The 22,022-nt window shown below is 37.7% G+C and overlaps 1 protein-coding gene across 1 annotated transcript in view; it reads left to right on the top strand.

The window, feature by feature from the left end:
- LOC105814772 (chromosome unknown open reading frame, human C3orf67) overlaps positions 1-22,022 on the top strand; it is a 331,823-nt gene that overhangs the window by 275,355 nt on the left and 34,446 nt on the right. The window contains exon 14 of the mRNA XM_012649895.1: positions 4,702-4,763. Within this exon, the coding sequence (XP_012505349.1) occupies positions 4,702-4,763 (62 nt within the window). The remainder of the gene's footprint in view (positions 1-4,701; positions 4,764-22,022) is intronic.

Genomic DNA, 22,022 nt, shown 5'->3' with positions numbered 1-22,022 from the left:
TGATGACCAAATGAATACAAACTCTAGATCAGCCAACCTGGGCTCAAATCCCAGCTCTGCCATTTACTGACACGATCACCTATGCAATGGGGATAATAAAAGGGCCTTCCTCATGTTGGCATTATGCAAATTGAATGAGTACATGGAATGCCTCTGCCTAGTGCTCAGCAGAATAAGCTCACACTGACTATAAACTACTGTTCCCCTGAGGTTGTTTACCTCAAAGGGCCACTTGTGTGATTGGAAAAGATTTCTAGGACATTTTCCCTTTTATGACTACTGAGGCCTGTAAGGGTGGGCAGAGATTCTGTTGTGTTTGTTTTGATGTGAGCTTAACCATTGGCGTTCAAACTGACCCCCTCAGAGCTTTACAAATAAACTCTTTCATGATTTCAGTGTTTCATTATTTTGTTTCTCTGACCTTACTCAAACCTAGATTCAACAAAAGCATGCCTAAAGTACAGCTACCCTGTGAGCAGATGCCAGAAAGCCATCATTTCTTCAAGTTAAGAATTCCCATAACCTAAGCAGGACATGACAGCACATGCCTGTAGTCCCAGCTATTTGGGCGGCTAAGGCAGGAGGGTTTTAGCCCTGGAGTTCAAGCCCAGCCTGGGAGATATAGCAAGACCTCATCTCTTAAAAAAAAAAAAGAAAAGAAATGAAAAAAGAATTCCCATAACCTAATATCAAGCACGTAAGTCTCAGCTTGCACCAAAAAAAAAAAAAACAAAACTCATTGCGTGCATCCATCAACATGGCATGTTGCAGAGCATAATATTTCAAGAAAAATGAGGCAAAATACACTTAATAAAATTATAAGTATATGGTGAGGTTATCAGACAAGTTATAATATTTATGGTCTTGATTAACCTTACAATATTATTGCCATTTTCATAGGTTTTTACATACAAATGTAAAAATATCGTCTTTACCTTTTAACATGGCAGGACTATCTTATCTCCTGTTCTTTTATTTAGCCTTCGCTTCTCTCCCTCACCCCAAAATTTCTAGCAGTTCGATCATGGAAAAGCAAAGCTTCTTGTGCTCAGTGGTAGTTCCTTTTAAATGAGTGCTGTTTTCCTGGCACTAGTGCATAGCAACAGCGCCACCAAAAGGATGAGGTCCTGAGTTTCTCGGATCTGTTCCATTTCTTTACTCAATAGCATCAGCATTTTGCATGATATTCTTGGCTACTGTGTCTACAAAATATAATATATTGATATTTCAGGCTCTTTATAGTTAATAGGTTTTAATTTGCTCTGGTGTAAAGATTCATTAACTTCTCAGTTCTCTTTGGGTGTAATGAGTTTTCTTTTAATCCCCCTGAACTAAAAAGGTAAGTAGTTGATTGCGCTAAGCTGCAAATAAATCAGATGAACAGATGTTCTTCTGCAACTATAGAAATGATACACAAAAACTGATATTAGAGTCAGTGTAGTATCTGTGCTGTCAGGAAAAAATATGGAAATGTGCAAATTGTTCTGCATTTAGTGACTATGAAAGTCACCCCATGAAATAAACTTTATTTATTCTCAGAATACTGTTTATTATATTCTACATTTGTTCCAAATTTAGCAGTGTTGTAAAACTTATTTTATTTAATTTTAAATATATAGTGACATGTCATGAGAATGAAATCAAATGAATTTAATGTATGGTAAGGAGGTAGTCATGTATATTTTATTTTCATATATATTTTAAATAAATGTATTTCAGGATCACTTTTTTTTCCCTGCCACAAACTGAACTGATTTTTCCATATTTGTTATTCAAAAACTTATGTATTTACCACTCTAGGTGTCCTCCTGAGCTGGATTAAACACTACAGAGTAATGGTTAAGAGGGTAAGCTGTGAAATCAGACTGCCTGGGTTCAACTGCTGGCTCCACTATTTCCTGGGTTAACACCCAGTGTCTAGAATTTCCTGTTCTGTTATATGGAGTTGTTCATCTTGTATATTTCATACAATTTCTGTGAGGATTAAATGAGATCATATCTATCAAGAATTAGCACAGAGTAAGTGCCCAATAAATACCAGTCACCACTATTATGATGATGGCCATAGTTACTCATAGATATTGGTTGCCATCTCTTTGCATCTATTTATGGTATTCTCTAGATGTGGCTGAATTCCAAAATCAAAAACCAAATTTTAATTTCTGTCACTGGTGCTTTCACAGGATGTTACCTACCTAAAAATAGGTTCACTGCTACATATGTATAGAAATGTATAGTGGGGGAGGAAAAATATCTTTTCCTCACCCCTCCTAGGTTCATGGCTGAGGCCTTTGTAACAAAAAACATGAACAAGAGAAGAGCATACAAATTTACTTAAGTTTATGTGGCACGGGAGTCTTCATAAGGAAAATAAGAACCAAAGAAGCAGTTAAACTTGTATATTTTTATGCTAAGTTTGATAGAGTGGAAAATCATGGAGAAATATGATTGGACAAAGGAGATATGATCTAATGGTAATAAACTGGGGGAAACTTAGCAAAGCCTTTTGTTCTTCTCTGTGGCTCTGTGTCTTCAGAAATAGATGTCCCTTTCTTCTGGGTATAGCAAGAGTGTCTCTCAAATGAGGGTCTTATGACTTGCTTTCAGGAAAGGTCAGAAAATCCTTCCTAGATTTTTTGACCAGCTTCAGGGGAGAAGGACAGTGGGAGGTAAGAGTGACCCTCCTGATTCTGCTGTTTTCTCAAATGCCAAGGCACAGGATTTTGGGGATAGTATGTCCTGAGCTCCATCAATGTCAATTTGTGGGTGGGTACATCTGGCTTCAGACAGCCAGTTGTTCTTCTTTCTATCTATTCTTCTATCTATTCAAACTTCTTATTACTTTGAAAAGTTTCCATTGGTTTGTGTGTGTGTGTGTTTTCTTTGTGTGTGTGTGTTTTCTAATACTTAAAAATCTGTATGAATGTGAATCTTTTATTGTGTTCTTTTTTACTCTGTGTCCTTGAAACTGTTTTATATGAACATGAGAAAACATGGAAAGGGACCAGTCTGTATAGTCTAAAGTGAGAGCTGAATCACAAACGAGATAGGATTCTATAACCCTTTCTATTTTCCAAGGAATGGAATAAGTCATTTGGAATAGGGGATTGGGGATGGGTATAAATAGAATTAATAGTATAAAACTAAGAAATGGAAATGTGGCTGAATAACAGGACTGTGATGCTTAGAGTTATGGAAATGCCTCTGAAAATAAATAGGCAGAGGTCCATTCACTGGAGGCCTGAGTACAGCTGAAATACTGGACGAATACCAATGAATTTATTATCGGGAGTATTTCTATACCAGTGTGAGTTGGTCCAGAGAACCTGTTAGGCCCTTTGCTTGCTAATTTCTTTTTTGCTGTGAAATAATAAAGCCTAAATCGTGGAACCAAATTTCACTTGCAAATTGCTGAAAGTTTTATTTCTCTAGTGAGATCAAATATGTCTTATGACATGTTTTTCCTTCCACTGTTCTCCCAGCTGTTGTTTCTTATTACTGAAATGGTGATGCATTGATATTGGTTCAATTACCAAAGTATCTGTGTACATTTAAATTCATGGTGCATCACAGGTAGTCAGGCTAAGTGACTGTGATTATCAGATGGGGTGTTTGATTTAAATTAATGGAACACTTCCGAGAGATTATTTATAGAGGAAGACAGTTTACTCTGAAAAATTCCCATCACCTATGTCATTAATATTTTAGGACCCATGAAAATAAGGAATATATGGAAAATAAGGAATATGGGCTCTCTTTATATAGGCACCACTGCCACACTGTTTTCCTGGGTTGGGGTCAGCACTGTGAAGCCACATTATTATGGGTGAGAAAGACTCAACACCAACTCTGTTGGGTAAAGAACTAGCTAAATAAAGCCCTTTGAATGCAATTTAAAAATGTATATCAAATTCCAACTTGTAATAAAATGAGAATGTTCAAAATGATTTTCATATTAGAATTACATTATTGTTAACCACATAAATACTTAGCACTGATGTTCAAAAAGACTATGGAATTTTCTCCCTTTACAGAACAAAAGAAAAAGATCAAGTTCCATTAGAGGCAGGTGTTTAAGACTGCATAGGATGTAGTTGTTTAGCTATGTTTTGAAATAGACAGTAACTTAAAGGTTTCTTGTGGAGGAAAAATTTGAGATTTCACATCTTCGTTAGGTATCTGTATCATTCTTTTAGCTCATTGATTGATGCTTAAGGCTGTATTATACACTTGGGGAAAATGAACACTTTGACCTAAGATTTACATGTATAATTTTCACTAGTGGTAATAGAAATTATCCTTGCAAACTTACTAACATTGAGACATAAATATATTTTCTGTGTCTCTGTGTTATAGCTTATGCTTGCAATGCAGCATTAGTTCCACAAGAGGCCTTGTTATCAACCAATGTTAGCAGCATAAAAATTCCACAAGGTGGAGGATCTCAACACACAAACTTTAATTACATCACAGATGCTACTGAGTCCAGTGATTGGCCGTTAAGATAACCTTTTTCCCATTTATGCCACTCTGCTACTTGCTGGATCTCCCAAAGGGCGTTTGACTGTTCTATGAAATAAACCCCTCCCCTTCTTATGGATTGTGTCTCAGGAAAAAATTACAGTAATGAGAGTGGATGTGAAAGTATATGTAAAGAGCATTGTGCTAATTAGTAACTCACAAATGATTTGTCTTTTACAGCCTGTCAATCAGGGTCGTCACTATCAGAAAGAAATGAATCCGCCTTCTCCTTCTAACCCCCGGTAAGAATCATTAATAATCTAAATGGCATTTTTTTAAGATTATTTAAAAGATTGTGCATTTTTCTTGTTTTCATGAAATTGTTTTCCAAAACTTCCAAAAAGCTTCTGAAGTTATTTTCTTTCAAAGTCTTAGTTCATCCACTTTTCTTATTCAGTCTGTGGAGTAGGGATGACAGTCTACCTAGGTTTCAATATCTGCCTTTCACTAACTGTGGGACTTTGAGCAAGTCATTTAATGCCAAGTAATTCAGGCATAATTACCTCATAGTATTTTGGGGAAGTTTGAATGAGCTAAAAAAATCCTCAGCATAGTTCCTGTCACATAGCAACACTCTTTAAGTGTTGATTTATTCCTTATTCTTTTATTTGCATAAATATTTCATTTTAATAGGTATTTAATATTTAGTACAATTTAGGCATAAATCTTTTTTATATAATCTCATGCCTTTAAATTTATTGAGATAGCTTTTATAAGTTCAAATAGCCATTCTCTTTTTTCATAATTTCAAAAGTTCATAATCTCAAAATTACTTCATTATTTTTAAAATGTCATAGGCATATGTCATTTGTCAATATAGAAAACTCTCATTATTTTAGGCTCATTAGGAATAAGCAAATATGAATTTGAGCTTTGAAATATATGTACTATTATATGGCTTTCTGATAAATATGTATATAAGCTAGTTTATCCATAGAAAGCACTACTACCTTATCACTATTTATTGTATGCTAGGAATTTATTGAAAAGTCAGTCTGTCTTGAGCTCCACTCACAGAGTCTTACTTACTATAATACATCTCATTTTCCAAATGCATCTCCTTATCAAGCTATCTAACCTGTGCCGTGGGTTGTCCCATGGAATGGACCAAAACCAAAGATAGCTGTGGCTCAAGGGTGTGTTATCTATTACATACTGTCTGAATTAAGACTCTGGTTACACGTAACAAAAACAGCTTGGCTAGTATTAAAAGAGAGACAGAAAGATAGAGAGGGAGAGAGAGAAAGAAAGTCAGGAGGGATTTGTTAAATAAAAATATGGGGCTGTATCATAAAACCCAAGGGTCGCCAGGTGTCAGGAGGGGCCTGAAACTAGGAACTAAAGAGCCAGGAGGCAGCGAGCAGTCTCCCCACTCCCTCTCTGCCTGCTTCCTCCTGTCTGCTCTACTCTTCTCTCTAAGCACCAGCTATCTGTGCTTCCCAGTCCACATATGGCTGTTTGACAGCTCTTGAGTTTACATATTACTGTTCAAAGTATATGCCGAGGCTGACAGACTACATCTGAATCCCAATTTCTACTTTCCAAGGGAGAGAATGTGGTCAGCCTAGCTTGGGCCGAGTATCCACTTCCGGTCCATTCAGCAATGAACAGTGAGCCAAGCCATGTAAAACTAACTGGCTCCCAGGAGCCCACCTAAGTGGTTTACAGCACTCTTATTGGGACACATGACATTTACTCATGACGTAGGTAGAGTGAATGTTCTTCATTAGTAATCTCTTCTAAGTGTCCCTGGTCTATACAACTGACCTGGTCAATCTTTCATTTTAGCTAGTAGCTTAAAATTGAAATTGGAATTTTTATTTACACACACACACATACACACACACACACACACACACACATACACATATGTACATGAAGGTGTTTTAACATTCTCAAAATCAGTTATCTCTTGATAGGTGAACATGTCACTTATAAACTAGAACCTCAACTAAATTTGCCTAAGAAATTCTTTTTCTCTGTACATGAGTAAGCTTTCAGGGTAACTAGAAATCCAACTGTGGTCCAAATTATAACGAATTCAGAATTTGTAGTTTGAGCAAATGAGAGTGGTAGTAAGATGTTAGAAAGTAGAGCCTTTTGTTTTAGTAAGTGGAGAAAGAGGACCTAATTTTCATCCTAATTCTGCCACTAATCTAAGATATGATCTCAGATAAGCCTCTTGTCCTCTCCAGATGTTATTTAATAATATGAATACCCTAATATGTAAAAGAAAGGATTCGAGTTTCATGCTTTCTGAGGTCAATTCCAGCTTTACAATTCTGTGACTTTTATGAGACTTACAGACTTTACTTTGAAAAACCAGTCCTACCATCAAAGGGTTACACTACTTACTTTTACTTCACTGTCCTTATAGAAAACATACTTCATAAATATTGGTTGGCTGAATGAATGAATATTTAGATGTGGTAGTATGCAACTTTAAATATCTCTTTTACAAATTGAATTCCCAAAAGTAGACTGTCAAAAAGATAGAATATAAGATAATTCACTAAACAGACAGCATATCTTATGCAACAAATTAAATGTTAATTTACCTAGGAAAAATTAATTATTCAAATTTCTACATAGTGAAAAAACATGCCACATTCTAAAGCAAAAAATAAAATACCATCAACTCCATTTGCCGGCAGATTATCCACTGGTTTCCTAAAAAATTAATATATAACTGTTCAGAAAACTTACAGATTATATGACTTGGCTCTTGGCTCATAAATTCAGCAGCTTGGAGAATTGGCAGGAAGGCATTTTTGGGCCATAAATACAGAAAATAATAAAATTATGAGGTCAGCGTATATCATCATATAAAAATGGGATAAATTGAATCATGTAATATAAGTAACATAACTTAAAATTGAAAGCTCTGATTCTTAAGATTCGTATTTATTACATTTCTTACAAACAGTATCCCATGCTTTAGACCCTAAAATATAGAACTTTAAAGTTAAACTTTAAAATTAAAGGATACTGATAATTAATATGAAAAAATACAAGAAATGAGAAGGTAAGTCTCTAAAGTCTACCCTCTTGGATAAACAAGCATCTAACCTGAATCCTAGATTGAAAGTTCCGCACATGGAGGCTCTGAACAATACATGAAAAGCAAGTAGGCTCTTGATTTCCTGAATGAAGTGTGGCTGTGGTCAGAGTGATGCCCGCAGGACAGAAATGGGGCAGTGTGCACATGCACTTCCACAAGGAGGGCAAGATGGTAGCCTCTGGGAAGTGAAATGGCCACATGAGCATCAGTGAAATATCTGCAAGTACTCCAGAGACCTAAGAACCTGAAGTTTTTAAATTACATACACTCATACCCACATATATACATATTTAGAGAATCACCTTTCATTAGCTTCATTAATGTAGTGGAACAACCAATATCCCCAAAGTCTTTCATTCACATTTTATTCTAGAAAGAGTTTTATTTCTGCAACATAATTATCTTCTTAGTTTTATGTGTGTAGGATTAAAATTAAAGATAGTATGCAAACCACAAAGCAGGCAAATGTGGGTTTTGAAGAGTTTGCTCTAGGATGAAAATATCTAAAACACTGCATATATTCATATATTGTTTTCCTCACAGTAAAATCATTCACTTAGCCTCATAGGGCAGTGCTTGACATTGCATCAAGGTGGGATGCAACGGTAATCATTTCCCTGAGAAGTTTACAATCTAGGAATTGAAATATATCTGGTTCACCTCATCATATTCCCTTGCGTGTCTAGATTTGCAACAAAGCCATTTCTGCTTGCATTGTTGGCATGGGGTGATATTTTCCATTATTTTTCCTAACACACCGACTGATATTTAACAGCCTCTCAGATGCTGGGGCCCTTGCCTCCAGCGTCCACCAACAGTGCCTCTTAGGGGACCGACAGCCTCTACGACAAGGTGCAGAAATGGCTAACATAATCTCACACGATTTAGAGGAGTATGGGGTAGGAAGAAACAATTTCACAGTTCATTCATGTTGAGAAATATTTCCTAGCATGTAAACTTGCAGGCTGCCAAACAGAGCAAAATGGATGCCGTCTGCCGCCCCAAGCCGTTTATTTTAAAATGCCATCTATTGGTTGCAGGGTTTAGAGCTGTCCCTTAGGCACATCTATTTATATGTTTATGGAGATTCTTCAGAACAGCAAAAGATCTTTCTTCTCAGGAATGGGTTTTATGAAATAAACTGTGATTATGTTCTGGTTGTCTGTTCATATGGATGGAGTTGATAACCAGCCTTTCGTTTCAAATGATGATTATACTTTCTATTTTTATAACTCTTTGGAAAATTAGAGGGAGGAGGGAATGTAGTCAAAGGCTTTTCAGGTTCTAAATGCTCATGGAAATGGAACGATAGAGAAAATCATTCTAGAATGCCCAAGCAGTAATGAATGGCATGATTTTCTAAAGTGTTTGCTTTATGATTTATAACTTATCTGTAGTTTTTTTAAAATGTCATTGCAGATTGTGTTAGGGCCTGAATCCTTTGCAGCTTTGCCACATGTTTGTGTGATATAAACACACTTATAACTATAATTATCTGATAAAGCCCTGCAGTCTTTGACAAATGATTAATAACCACTGACCTCAGTTCCTGCTGGCTCAGCCAGGCTGGCTGAGGCAATCTGGCCTGTCACTGCAACCTGCATGACTACTCTGGACTGATCACAGTGGCACTGTTTTTCTTTTCTCTCCAATTGTCAGGACTCAACCTAATGGGCTTCTCTTCTGTTGCTTAAGCTTTTTATTTCCCAACACAAAAGAGAGAAAATGTATAAATAAATAAAATTAAATACAGAATTTGTATTTGATGTTCCTCTTCAAATGATTAAGTTTGGATCATTTCAAAACAAGTAAGTTGGATTTTTAACGAATCTTCCTCCTTCAGACCAGACGGAGTATTTCTTTGTTAACTAAGCAAACATTTCGTTTCTCTGAACGTAGTGTTACTGCTGTTTCCTCTGGATTTTTGCATTATATCATAATGACTTGATTATAAAACTGAAGGCATCAATTTTTCTTTTTATCATTTTTCTTGTTAGCTTTAACTAGGAAAAGATATCAGTACCTCTCATTTCATAATCCCAGTCACACAGACTTACACCTCTGTTTTCTCTTTCTCTCTCTCTCTCTCTCTCTCTCTCTCCCCCCCACCCCCCACTCTTTGCTGTCCAGCACATGCCTGGCAAGGGTAGGAGCTCTGTCAGCATTTGAATTGAATGAGGGAACAAGTGAGTGAGTAGGTATTTACCTAGATGCTGTGGAATATGAAAATCTTCATCCCCAATGTTAACCAGTTAAATTTCAGAATTTTTCTATGTCTTTGCAAGAATTGACCTTTCCTTTCCTAAAAATAGGAGGACAGTGATATTGCTTTATTCCCAACCAGGTAGAATTGTGTCTTTATGAGAGGCCTTTGTTTGGATAGAGTTTAAATCTAATTTCCATGCATGTACCACTCCCTGCCAACCCAAAGATCCACAGACACTGGCAACCTTTAGAATGATCCTAATCTTTAGGACATAATAATTAATAATAATAGCTTCCAATATTTGTGTATTCCAATGACTCTCAAATTTATATCTCCAGTCTTAATCCTCCCTGAATTTCAGACTCATCTCTCTAGCTGCCAACATACTTCAAATCCAAGCACTCAAAAGGCAACTTGATTTTCTCCTACAAATCTATTCTTTCTTCATTCTTCCCCATCTCAGAAAATGTCACTATCACCCCACCATCACCTTTGCTTAAGCCAGAAACCAAGGGTAATCCCTGTTCTGTCTCTCTGCTCCACCCCCACGTCCAGCCACAGCAAGGAGTACTGGTGTTCCCTCCAAACATACTATACGCCAAATCTAGCCTCTTTTCTCTATTTTCCCATCAAACATACTATACGCCAGATCTAGTCTCTTTTCTCTATTTTCCCTACTGTAGTCCAAGTCCAGATTGCCATCATCTGTCACCTGGGCAAATGCAATAACTTCCTACCTGCTTTCTCTGCTTCTCTAACCCCTATAGTCTCTTCTCCACTTAGCAAACACAGTGGTATTGTTATGCCTAAATCAGACCCAGGCATTCCCCATGTAAAACTTCCCAATAGTTCCCTACTGATCAATTTGCACTCCTTACTCTGGCTTTTAAGGCCCTGGAAGCCCACTTCTCAGCCTGTGTTTCAAACCGCCGTGTGCCTCACTCACTCTGCACCAAACACCATGTTTCCCTCTCTCTTCTTCAAATATCCCAGGCTTGGTCCCACCTTAGGAGCTCTGCCTGGAGTTCTCTTACAGTAGATCATTGCATGGCTGCTTCTTCATGTCATTAAAGTCTTCTATATAAACATCATCTTAGAGAGACCCTTTCTTAGCATCCACCCTAAAGTAGCCATCAGTCAGTCACCTTTAGCACATTATCTTTTTTGTTTTCACCATAATACTCTTCACTACCTGGTATTCTTGTTTGTTTGATTTGTACACACATACCCCTCCCTCTTGAATGCTAGAACGTAACTGCATGAGTGTGAGGATATTATCTCTCTCAGTATATCCCTAGCCCCTCAAACAGTGCTGAGCACATAGGAGACACTGAAAAAATGAGTGTTGAATTCATTGAACCTTACCTCACAAAAATGAATTTCCCTCATCTCCCTACATTCACTACATTGCTGTGTGTTTAATTGCTAGCTGGAACCCATGAGCACCTGTATATGTCCCCCTTGGGGATATCTCATACCTGGCCCTATTCTCACTTGTAATAAGTGAAACCCTTTCATGAATTTATTTGAAATGATCCCTTAGAATATATTCATAACCTAAAGTCTCTAGTAAATGTATCATTTTAAACATTTAAATAGAGACAGTTTTCTAAAATTGAATTTGTTGTTCTCCCTATGTTCTTACTGGCAGTTGCTTATTTGTGTTGGCCTATTCATGCCCATTTTATGGAATCAGGGTGCCACTTGCTAGAAATCTGCTTGGGTTGCCACTGCTGCAGAATGTGTACTCAACCCTCAACAGGCTAACAGAATCTGGACAAGCAAATGCAAAAAAAAGACCCATTATTTATATGCATATGCATGCATACTTACAGATTTATACACACACACACACACAGAGGCATACCTCGGAGATATTGTGAGTTCAGTTCCAGACCACTGCAATAAAGCAAATATCACAGTAGAAATACATGAAATTTTTGGCTTCCTAGTACATATAAAAGTTATGTTTACACTATTCTTTAGTCTATTAAAGTGTACAATATCATTATATCTAAAAAAAAGTATATACCTTAATTAAAAAATATTTTACTGCTAAAAAATGCTAACGATCATCCAATCATCTGAAACTTTAACAAATCTTAATCTTTTTGTTGGTGGTAGGTCTTGCCTCAATGTTGATGGCTGCTAACTGATCAGGGTGGTATTTGCTGAAGGTTGGGCTAGCTGTGGGAATTTCTTAAAACAGGACAACAGTGAAGTTTGCTGCATTGATTGACTCTTCCTTTCATGAAAGATTTCTCTGTAATATGCGATGCATTTTACGCACAGTAGAATTTCTTTCAAAATTGTACTCAACCCTATCAAACCCTGCTGCTGCTTTATCAATTTAGTTTATGTAATACTCTAAATTCTTTGTTGTCATTTCAACAATATTCACAGCATCTGCACCAAGAGTAGATTCCATCTCAAGAAACCACTTTCTTTGCTCATCCATAAGAAGGAACTCCTCATCCACTCAAGTTTGATCATGAGATTGCAATCCATCACATCTTCAGGATCCACTTCTAATTCTAGTTCTCTTGCTGTTTCCACCACTTCTGCAGTTCCTTCCTCCCTTGAAGTCTTGAACCCCTCTAAGTCATCCATGAGGATTGGAATCAACTTCTTCCAAACTTCTGTTCATGTTGATATTTTTACCTCCTCCCATGAATCATGAACGTTCTTAATGGCATCTAGAATGGTGAATCCATCCCCGAAGGTGTTCAATTTACTTTTCTAAGATCCATTATTTATATGCATATGCATACATACTTACAGATTTTATATATATACAGATATATATATTATATATCTGTATATATATACACACACATACATATACAGGCATAACTTGGAGATATTGTGAATTCAGTTCCAGACCACTGCAGTAAAGCAAATATCACGGTAAAGTGAGTCACACGAAATCACATCAGAAGGATCACTCTCTATGACATTTATTGCCTTATGAAATGTATTTCTTAAATAATAAGACTTGAAAGGCAAAATTACTCCTGCAGACCCATGGGCTGCAGAATGGATATTGTGTTATCAGACATGAAAATAATGTTCATCTCCATGAGAGCTCTTGAGTGACCAGGTGCATTGTCAATAAGCAGTAATATTTTGAAAGGAATCTTTTTTTTCTGATCTGTAGATCTCAATAGTGGGCTTAAGATATTCAGTAAACTATGCCATAAACAGACGTGCTGTCATCAGGCTTTGTCGTTCCATTTCTAGAGCACAGGCAGAGTAGATTTAGCATAATTCTTAGGGGCCCTAGGATTTTTGGAGTAGTAAATGATCATTGGCTTCAACTTAAAGTCAACAGCTGCATTAACCTCTAATAAGAGAGTGAGCCTGTCCTTTAAAGCTTTGAAGCCAGGTATTGACTTCCCCTCTTTAGCTATGAAAGTCCTAGATAGCATCTTCTTCCAATAGAAGGCTGTTTCTTCTACATGGAAAATCTGTTGTTTAGTGTAGCCACCTTCATCAATAATCTTAGCTAGATATTCTGGGTAATGGGCTGCAACTTCTGCATCAGCACTTACTGCTTCACCTTATACTTCTATGTTATGGAGATGGCGTCTTTCCTTAAACCTCATGAACCAAACTCCGCTAGCTCCAAACTTTTCTTCTGCAGTTTCCTCACCTCTCTTAGCCTTCACAGAATTAAAGAGAGTTAGGACTTTGCTCTGGGTTATGCCTTGGCTTAAGGGAATGTTGTGGCTGGTTGGATCATCTATCTAGACCACTCAAACTTTCTCCATATCAGCGATGAGCCTGTTTCACTTTCTTATCATTTATGTGCTCACTGGGGTGGCACTTTTAATTTCCTTCAAGAACTCTTCCTTTGCATTCACAATTTGGCCATTTGACACAAGAGGCCTAGCTTTTAACCTATCTCAACCTTCAACATGCCTTCCTCACTGAGCTTAATCATTTCTAGCTTTCGATTTAAAGTAAGAGATTTACAATTCTTTCTTCCACTTGAACACTTAGAAGCCTTTGTAGGGTTATCAATTGGCCTAATTTTAATACTGTTGTGTCTCAGGGAATAGGAAGGCCTGAGGAGAGGGAGAGTGATGAGGGAATGGCTGATCAGTGGAGTAGTCAGAACACACATAATGTTTCTAGATTAAGTTTGCTGTCTTTTATGGGCATGATTTGTGGTGCCCCAAAACAAATACAATGGTAACATCAAAGATCACTGATCACAAATCACCATAACAGATACAGTAATAATGGACAATTTTGAAATATTAAGAGAGTACCAGAATGTGACACAGAGACACAAGTGACACAAGACACGTACTGCTGGAAAAAAGGCACTGATAGACTTTCTCAACACAGGCTTGCCACAGACCTTCAACTTGTAAAAATGCAATATCTGCAAAGCACAATAAAACAAGGTATGCCTCTGTGTGTGTATATACAGACACACATACATATGCATGTGTATATATATCTTGAGAGAGGGAGAGAAAAGAGAGAACTTGAAACTATGGTGCTGGTACACTCTTAAATTCAAGTAACTCCCTGTCCCTCCTGTGCAGAGAGAGGTCCTTAGTCCACTGCTCTACCTTCAAAACAGACTTTTAAAACACCTGGTACAACAAGACTTCAGCTGGATCCCTCTCCTCCCCAGTCCACAGCAGAGGCCAAGACCAAGAATGGTGTTTCTGGCCTCTCTAGCCCTGCCCCAAAGAAAGCCCCAGTTACAGCCACCCCAAGTAGCAAACCAAATTCTTCTAGAATCATCCTGCTTTTCACCTCTGACCACTCTTAACTCAGGACCACATCTAGCACAACTCCAGGAAGCACCATTCCCACTGGGTTCCAGGGGACCCAGCAATTCACCAGCGGTACAAAAAAGTTTGGGCAGCTGACAGTCCCCTGCCCCATCACTCTTCCTCCTCCTCTGCTCTTGGCACTTGGGGACCTGCTCTACCCACGTTCAGCCCCGGTTGTGATAAATTACTCTACCTGAGCAAGTTTGCACAGATTGTATCCCTGCTTCAGTTACCCTGCCCCAGGCCCTGACTAGCCTTCACAACAGAGGACTTGGGGCCCACCCCTGCCCACCTACCTAAGATATCTTTTTCTTTGCTCTCTCCCAGAGCCGTCTGCCTGGGCATCAGCTGCACCCACTCTCCAGTGCCCAGCTGGGATGTCTGCCTCCTGTCTGACCAGGTCTCTCTTGGGCCACTGGGACTTAGTGCTTCCACCTGAGTCTCCTAGCTTTTCCGTTGTGCTCCATGAGAGAATCTGAAGGAATTAGGACTGAGAAATACTAATCAATATTTTAGTTGTTGTCATGTTTTCCAAAATTATAAACTCAAGAAACCCATTTCCATGAGAGTTTTGGAACAACAGATTGCATCTTCTCCCCCCACCCCCAACTCCCAAAAGCGTCTATGTTTGAAAAGACGGATCCCTGAAGAGTTTTAGGGTTTTTAGCTAGCAGAGTGAGGGGCTCCTGGGATTATTCAGGCCTCCCCAGTAATTGATATCCATCTAGATAGGTTCAGATTACCTTTGGCCCACAGTTCATGCAAAGAAGTTAACTGCCAAAGCAATTATTTACCATTCTAATGTTTTACAGTTTTGGCTTTTAATTAAAAGATTCAGCTTCTCATCCTACAGTAATGAAACCCTTTAAAAAGTCTTAGTACTAATTCTAGTTTATAACATTCACCTCCATTCTGTCTGGGGAGGGCAAGGAGGGAATGCAGGCTGAGGCTCCGGAGAATGACATGAACCTAAGAAATGGAAGACTGTAATTATTGTTAAATGGCCCCAGCCAGTCACATCTGTAGACTCACTGTCTCATCATTCATTCTGTAATCCAGTGTGGAATAGCTTCCCTTGTTTAAACAGGGAACCCCTACAGCACAAAATGATTTAAAGAGTGTGGCAGCTCATACCTTCAGCAATACTCAATGAGTATTTTTGAAGTACCTACTACATGACTTTAACATGCCCTCGATGAGCTTGTGGCCTTCCAGCAGAGGCCAGACCATGCTACATGTCAGATAGCATATGCACGTTTTCTGGAAAGTGCCAAGAGAGTGAGGAGAGGAGTAAGAGCATGTATCAAACCCAGCACAGGGGAAATACAGCCTTTCCAAACCCACAGTTGGTTACTTCTTTTCTGTAACTTTTTGTTTTTCTTGTTAATGAAAAACATTCCATTTTGAAATTGATTAAAGTTAAAACACATAATTTTTCACTCTAGCAACATATTATGTTTACCAGCATCTACAGCTTCCTATTATGCTGTTCATTACCACATAAAAACCCACTCAGTATGATAAATACTGTATGTCAGACGTCCCAGACTGTTTAAAATGACTTGAAGGAGAAAAGACAAACAACTTTTAGCTGACTTGAGTGAATTAACAATAACATTATTGTTCTGTTGACTCTTTCTTGTCCATTGATTTTTAAAACCCTTTAGCTCCTTTACTATCCATTAAAACAAATAAGATGCAATTTGGTGGTTCAGGACAAGAAAATGTTGTTGGGTGTTGGGTGCGTATGTAGAAAAAAAAATTATATATACTCTGAAACAAGACTGGTTAGAAGGCAGCTTCTCATATGTTGCTGTAAACAACTTATTTGCTTTGGACTTTTGAGGTTAACAACCTCAAAGTCGCCTTTGAATTCTTATGTGGACACTTGGCTAAGCGACAAAGGAAGCCAAATGGTGATTTGTAGATGATGTGCTTTGTTATCTCTTATTTAAGATGAAAGTAAATGAGCTAGAATTTTACATACTCTCATATTTTTCAGTCCTTAATTCTCTTTATTTGCAGAACTAATAGACTAATAGCAACTGAATCAAAGCAAGAAAGGGAGAAAGAGCAAAATATTTTCTGTTGTATTAATAGTGAATAGTTTTTAAGCAGTAGAACCGTTTATGTTTTCAAAATAACAATGAACAAGAACCCCGAGATCTGGCCTGCTCTGAAGTCAGTCAATATTATGATTAAATGAAAGTCTTGACTTAAATAAAATCACAATATTACTTTCAATTAAGCAGTGATGTTTATGCTAACAAAGCTCCACCTTTTGTGGGGGCATTTCATCCCTAAACTTCCAAAGGAATGATATCTTTTTCTTTATACCTAAGTAAAGGTTGAGGATGAGGGTGAGAATCCATTCATTGGCCATTAACATTGAGAGAAAATCCCATTGTCACTGGTGTTTTGACTTGGTGAAGGATGTACTTCCTTTGTTTTTTACCATTTGCCCTCTTCCATCCTCTTTAACAGCACTGTTATTGAAACCTGAAATTGCCTTCATTTTGGAAATAATATTAATTCACATTAGGAGTCCAGAAAAGTTTTAGTTTCTCCTGCTAGAATAATGGAGAAATGGGAAACAAACAAGAACAATCACAAACCCATGTGACATTCTCTAAATTTGCTTGTGAATTTCTAAATTTCAGTGCTAGCAAAAAAGAAAGTTGCAGCAAAGCATACAGTAAATGAAGATATTATGTATTAGGGAAGGAATGAATCTGTCACTTTGACGGATTGTGAGGCGAAGAGTAGATTAACAGATTACTCATAGTCAGAAGGCAGCTTGGTGTGAAAAATGTGCAGGAAATGATAAGTGCGGGTTTGTGCTGATTTAATGATATTTTTAAACTACAATAACACTCTGGTAGTATAATATAATAAAGCACTTGGCTTGCATTTTTATGTCATCAACATATTTCCAGTTTGACCTTAAAAACATTTTGGGCCATTCTCTATTAAAATATGTAGCTTTCAAATTAGAAAAGGTACCATCTAAAATACCACAGCGGTGCCCTTACAGGAAATATCATTGGCTTTTAAAATCAGTTCTTTCCTAAACTAGCATTTGAAATACAAATTTTAATTATGTTTTAAGCATACTAACACCACATGGACTTTTTCTTTAGGCAATTAAATCACTTAAAACAAGAAATTATTATTTTCTAACAGCCATTTCTAGTAAAATGCTTCAAAGATAGCACTGATTTGTCTTTATATTCTCATTGTCAGTTTGTAGTTTAGTAGTTGAGATCATAGAGTATTAAGGAGTGGAACTACTGTATTTTTCCACAGATAGTGGATAAAAGTAGTTGCAAATTTGAATTGAGTACTCTGAGTCACAGCAAGAAATAAGATGAATTACTTGTTTTATTTTGTATTATTACAAATATTTATCAGAAAGCAAAACTTTTTAAGACATTTATATTTTTATGTAAGTAAAATTGAGATTTTTAATAGCACACTTTTAGTTAATTTGACAATGATAGACTTGGGTGGCCAAGAATTTTAAGAATAAAATTTCAATGATGCATTTAAATAGTTTTTATTCTACCATCTTAATATTCAAAACCTAATGTAAGGTTTGGGTTGTTTTGTATTATCTTCTCTCAATTCACTAACAATGGCTTTACATAATTAGGTACAGTGAAACTTGTAAGAGAGTAAAATATTACATTTACTGTCTAAACACATGTATCTAACCCAAGTGCAAATAAATATCCTAATATGGCATGCCCAGGGCTTGAATCCCAGACATGATTATGGTTCAAATGATGTTTTATATAAATAGGAAAGAATTTTACCAAAATTTAGCATGTTTTGTACATTTTTCCCTTTTCTAACATTTATACTCTCAATTTGGGGTAAGTAAACAAGCTAATGTAAAGAGGTGGTCAGTATTCTTCTTGGTAGAAATTCTGAAATGTGTGCAACCAAAGTTGTTTGCATGTTTTCTGACTTCCTTGAATATTCATTGTCTATAATAGTTATCGACATCTGCCAAATACTCCCAGCTCTCCAGATTCCAAGTACATAGTTGGATCGTACTTCTAGGTCCCCTTGTTTTGGAGTGGAGCTAACTAGCCCAACTAGTTCTAGCCTGTCAAGTAGGAGCAAAATAGCCTGTGTTGTTACTTGGCTGGAGCATTTAATTGCAGCTTTGAAACCCTCCCAGATTCTCTTTCCCTCAGACACTGTGACCAGAAACATTCAATATAGTGGTGGCTCTGTCAGCCTGGACACTGAATGACTGTGATAAACAAACTCCCCATACTGATCTATTGTGGACATTTAACATGAGCAAGGAATAAATGTTTGTTATTTTTAGCCACCGAGATTTGGGGGATTGTTTGTTACCAAGCATAATCTATCTTTATTCTGACTGACACAGTTACTAGCTGCGACATTGAATATATTTTGTCACTGGAAATATAGCATTCCATATGCTTTCATATTTGAAGGTTAGAAATTGGTTAAAATGTTGACCTTTGTATGAGAGTCACTGGCATATAGTAGAATAAGTCATTTTAGAAGGTGGTTTAGTGTGCTGGTTAAAAGCACAGTCTCTGGACTCAAAAGGCCAGGTTGGATCCTTATGAAATTACTTAACTCTCCAAGTCTCAATTAAGCTGTCTAAAAATAGGGGTTGTATTTTACCACCTACCTTGTAGTGTTATTGCAGAGATTAAAGGAGATAATACGCATAAAGAGTTTTGCACAGGGCCTGGCATATGTCTTTTCGTTAAATGGTAGAAAACAATGATAGTGGTAGAAAGCAATGATGGTGGATAGTAATAGTAATATTAAGTTCCCCCCCCAAAAAAATAAATCACACTTTGAGGAAATCAGAGAATTTTAGAGAGTCTGAAGAGATTATAGAGATGATTTAACCCAACGTCTCTTCAGACTCTACACATCTTTGCCAGGGAAGCAGATTCAGCACAGCATATGGCAGTCCCTTCCATTATTGGGCCACTCCAACCATTGGAAATCTTCCTTACACTGAGCTGACATGGGCCTTCCTATAATGTCTTCCCATTGATCCTAACTCTCTTTCCAGAGCAGTAAGTTGAACCATCACTCTTTCACATAATACTCCTTGACATTTTTTTAATATCACTTCTAGATTGTTCCATTTTCTTCTCCAGTCTCTCACATTTTCTCACTCCAGCCTCAAGTTCGCTTTGCCATTCCTGGTCCTGGCATAGTCCTAATTACCTTCCTTTGGACACCTTTGAGTTTAACAAATTGAGATTCTCTAAATGGAACAAAATAATCTAGATATAATCCAAACAGTTTCGGCTAGAGTTAGACCATTGACCAGGACACTGTGTGTATTAGGGTAGCTTGAATCACATCCATATTTTTAGTTCCTGTATCCCACTAATGTCTTACCTTTGGCTTTTGGTCACCCAGAATGATCCCCATCTTTCTCCTGAACCATGTTGCAGCCTCCTGAGTAGTCTCCGGGCATCCACATGTGCTTTTCACCACAACCCATACCCATTCCCCATGGAGCAGCCAGAGTGACCTTTTCTAGACACAGATCTGACCCTGACACACCCATATTAACAACCCTCAATGGCTTCCCATTGCTCATAGGATAAAGACCAAAATCTTTTAATGACCTGTAAGGCTTGAGTGGCATGGCCCAGGCTTTCTGGTCCAACCTTGTTTTGTACCATTTTCCCTCTGGAGATTTGGGTGTTAGCTACACTGGCCTCCTTTCCTTTCCTCAGACCTGCCTGTCTCAGGGCCTTTGCCCATTATTCTCTCATCCTAGAATGCTTTCCCCCTACCTTGCCTCTCCTTGCCTGGGTAACACCTATTCATCCATTAGATTTCCTCTCAGGTATCACTTCCTCTAGGGAACCCTGGAGTTCATGTGTTGTCATCACACCATTTCCTTCATAGCATTTATACATTTTTATGTGATTATCTGATTGACGTTTATCTCACCCACCACACTGTAAGCTTTAAGAGAACAAGAACTCTATTTTTGCTCATTATTACATTTTGTGCCAGGACCTGACACAGAACAGGATCTTAGTAAATATTTGTGAAATAAATATTGGCATCTAAACCATTTTTCTTGACTATCAAGATCATTCTGAATCTCTGTTCTGTCATTCAGCCTAGTCTGTCTTTCAACACAGTGTCTTCTACAGATTTGAAAAACATGCTCACTTACCACACCACCTTAACTGCAACCTTAAATAGATCATAGCTGAAGATAGAGCTCTTTGGTCCTCCATTAAAGATCTTCCACCACGTTAATATTGATCAACAGCAAGTTTAAAGTGATATGATAAATCTAAGTTATTTTAATTTACAAATAGTCCAATGCAGTCATGCATTTGATGCATGATAATTTTGTCAGTAGCATATTATTTCTGGGATGTTGTGATTCACATTCATGTGCAGCTTTCCCCAGTCCTTTGTCCATGACAGATGTTGCTGGTGAATCACAATCCTCTTGCCCACTGAGCATGGATGTAAACTTAAAATCCTTCTCAATAATGTACTCCAGGCAGTACTATCAATCAGAATTAGCATGAGATTTATAACCTGTTTGTCTTCTTTGAGATAGAATTTCCATTATTCATTTAATCAACTAGGTTATGAAGGTAATTTATTCCTAGTCCTACATGACACTCCCTAACCCTGGAATTATCATTTTGCAAATATCTCCTAATCTAAAAAGTCATCCACCCTCTTCTGTAAAGCCTTCTTTGACTCAAGTGAGATTAAGACTGCTCCTTCTTCACAACCCTGACTCAGGGCTCCACATCAACCGTGATTAACATCTTACAACATTAAATCGTGGGCATGATATATCTTTCAATTAATTAATGATTTCTGCCTCTGGCTATGGCAGACTTGGTTGTTTCACACTTAACTTCTCTCTGAGAACAACCAGAAAAGCCAGACAAAATAGAAAAATCATCTGCTTGAAGCCATTGGAGAGCTTCCAAGTCTCCATCAGGACTTACAGGGCCCCAGTCCAGAATCCAGGAGAGAAGGCATGCCAGGAGAGGCAGCCTTAGCATTACACCACTTTTCTGCAGGAAAATGTCACTTCAGAAAGCAGCAGCTGAGGGGATGAGTTGCTGAACAAGGCCTTCAGAGCTTCATGAGCTTGGGGGACAAAAGTTGGAGTTCAGGACCCATTAAGGGATGGGGCAATAGTAAGTTCTAAAATACAGCCCCTTAGGGAAAGGAGTGAGCCAGAAATGGACCGGCCCTTTGGAGAATTAAAGACACATCTTGGCCGGGCGCGGTGGCGTGTCTCACGCCTGTAATCCTAGCACTCTGAGAGGCCGAGGTGGGTGGATCTCTCAAGGTCAGGAGTTTGAGACCAGCCTGAGCAAGAGCGAGACCCCATCTCTACTAAAAAATAGAAAGAAATGATCTGGACAACTAAAAATAT

Source organism: Propithecus coquereli, unplaced genomic scaffold, assembly GCF_000956105.1.
Source record: "Propithecus coquereli isolate 6110/MARCELLA unplaced genomic scaffold, Pcoq_1.0 Scaffold1, whole genome shotgun sequence".
NCBI lineage: Eukaryota > Metazoa > Chordata > Mammalia > Primates > Indriidae > Propithecus > Propithecus coquereli.
Note: the sequence above shows the minus strand (reverse complement) of the source record. Positions and strands in the feature narration are given on the sequence as shown.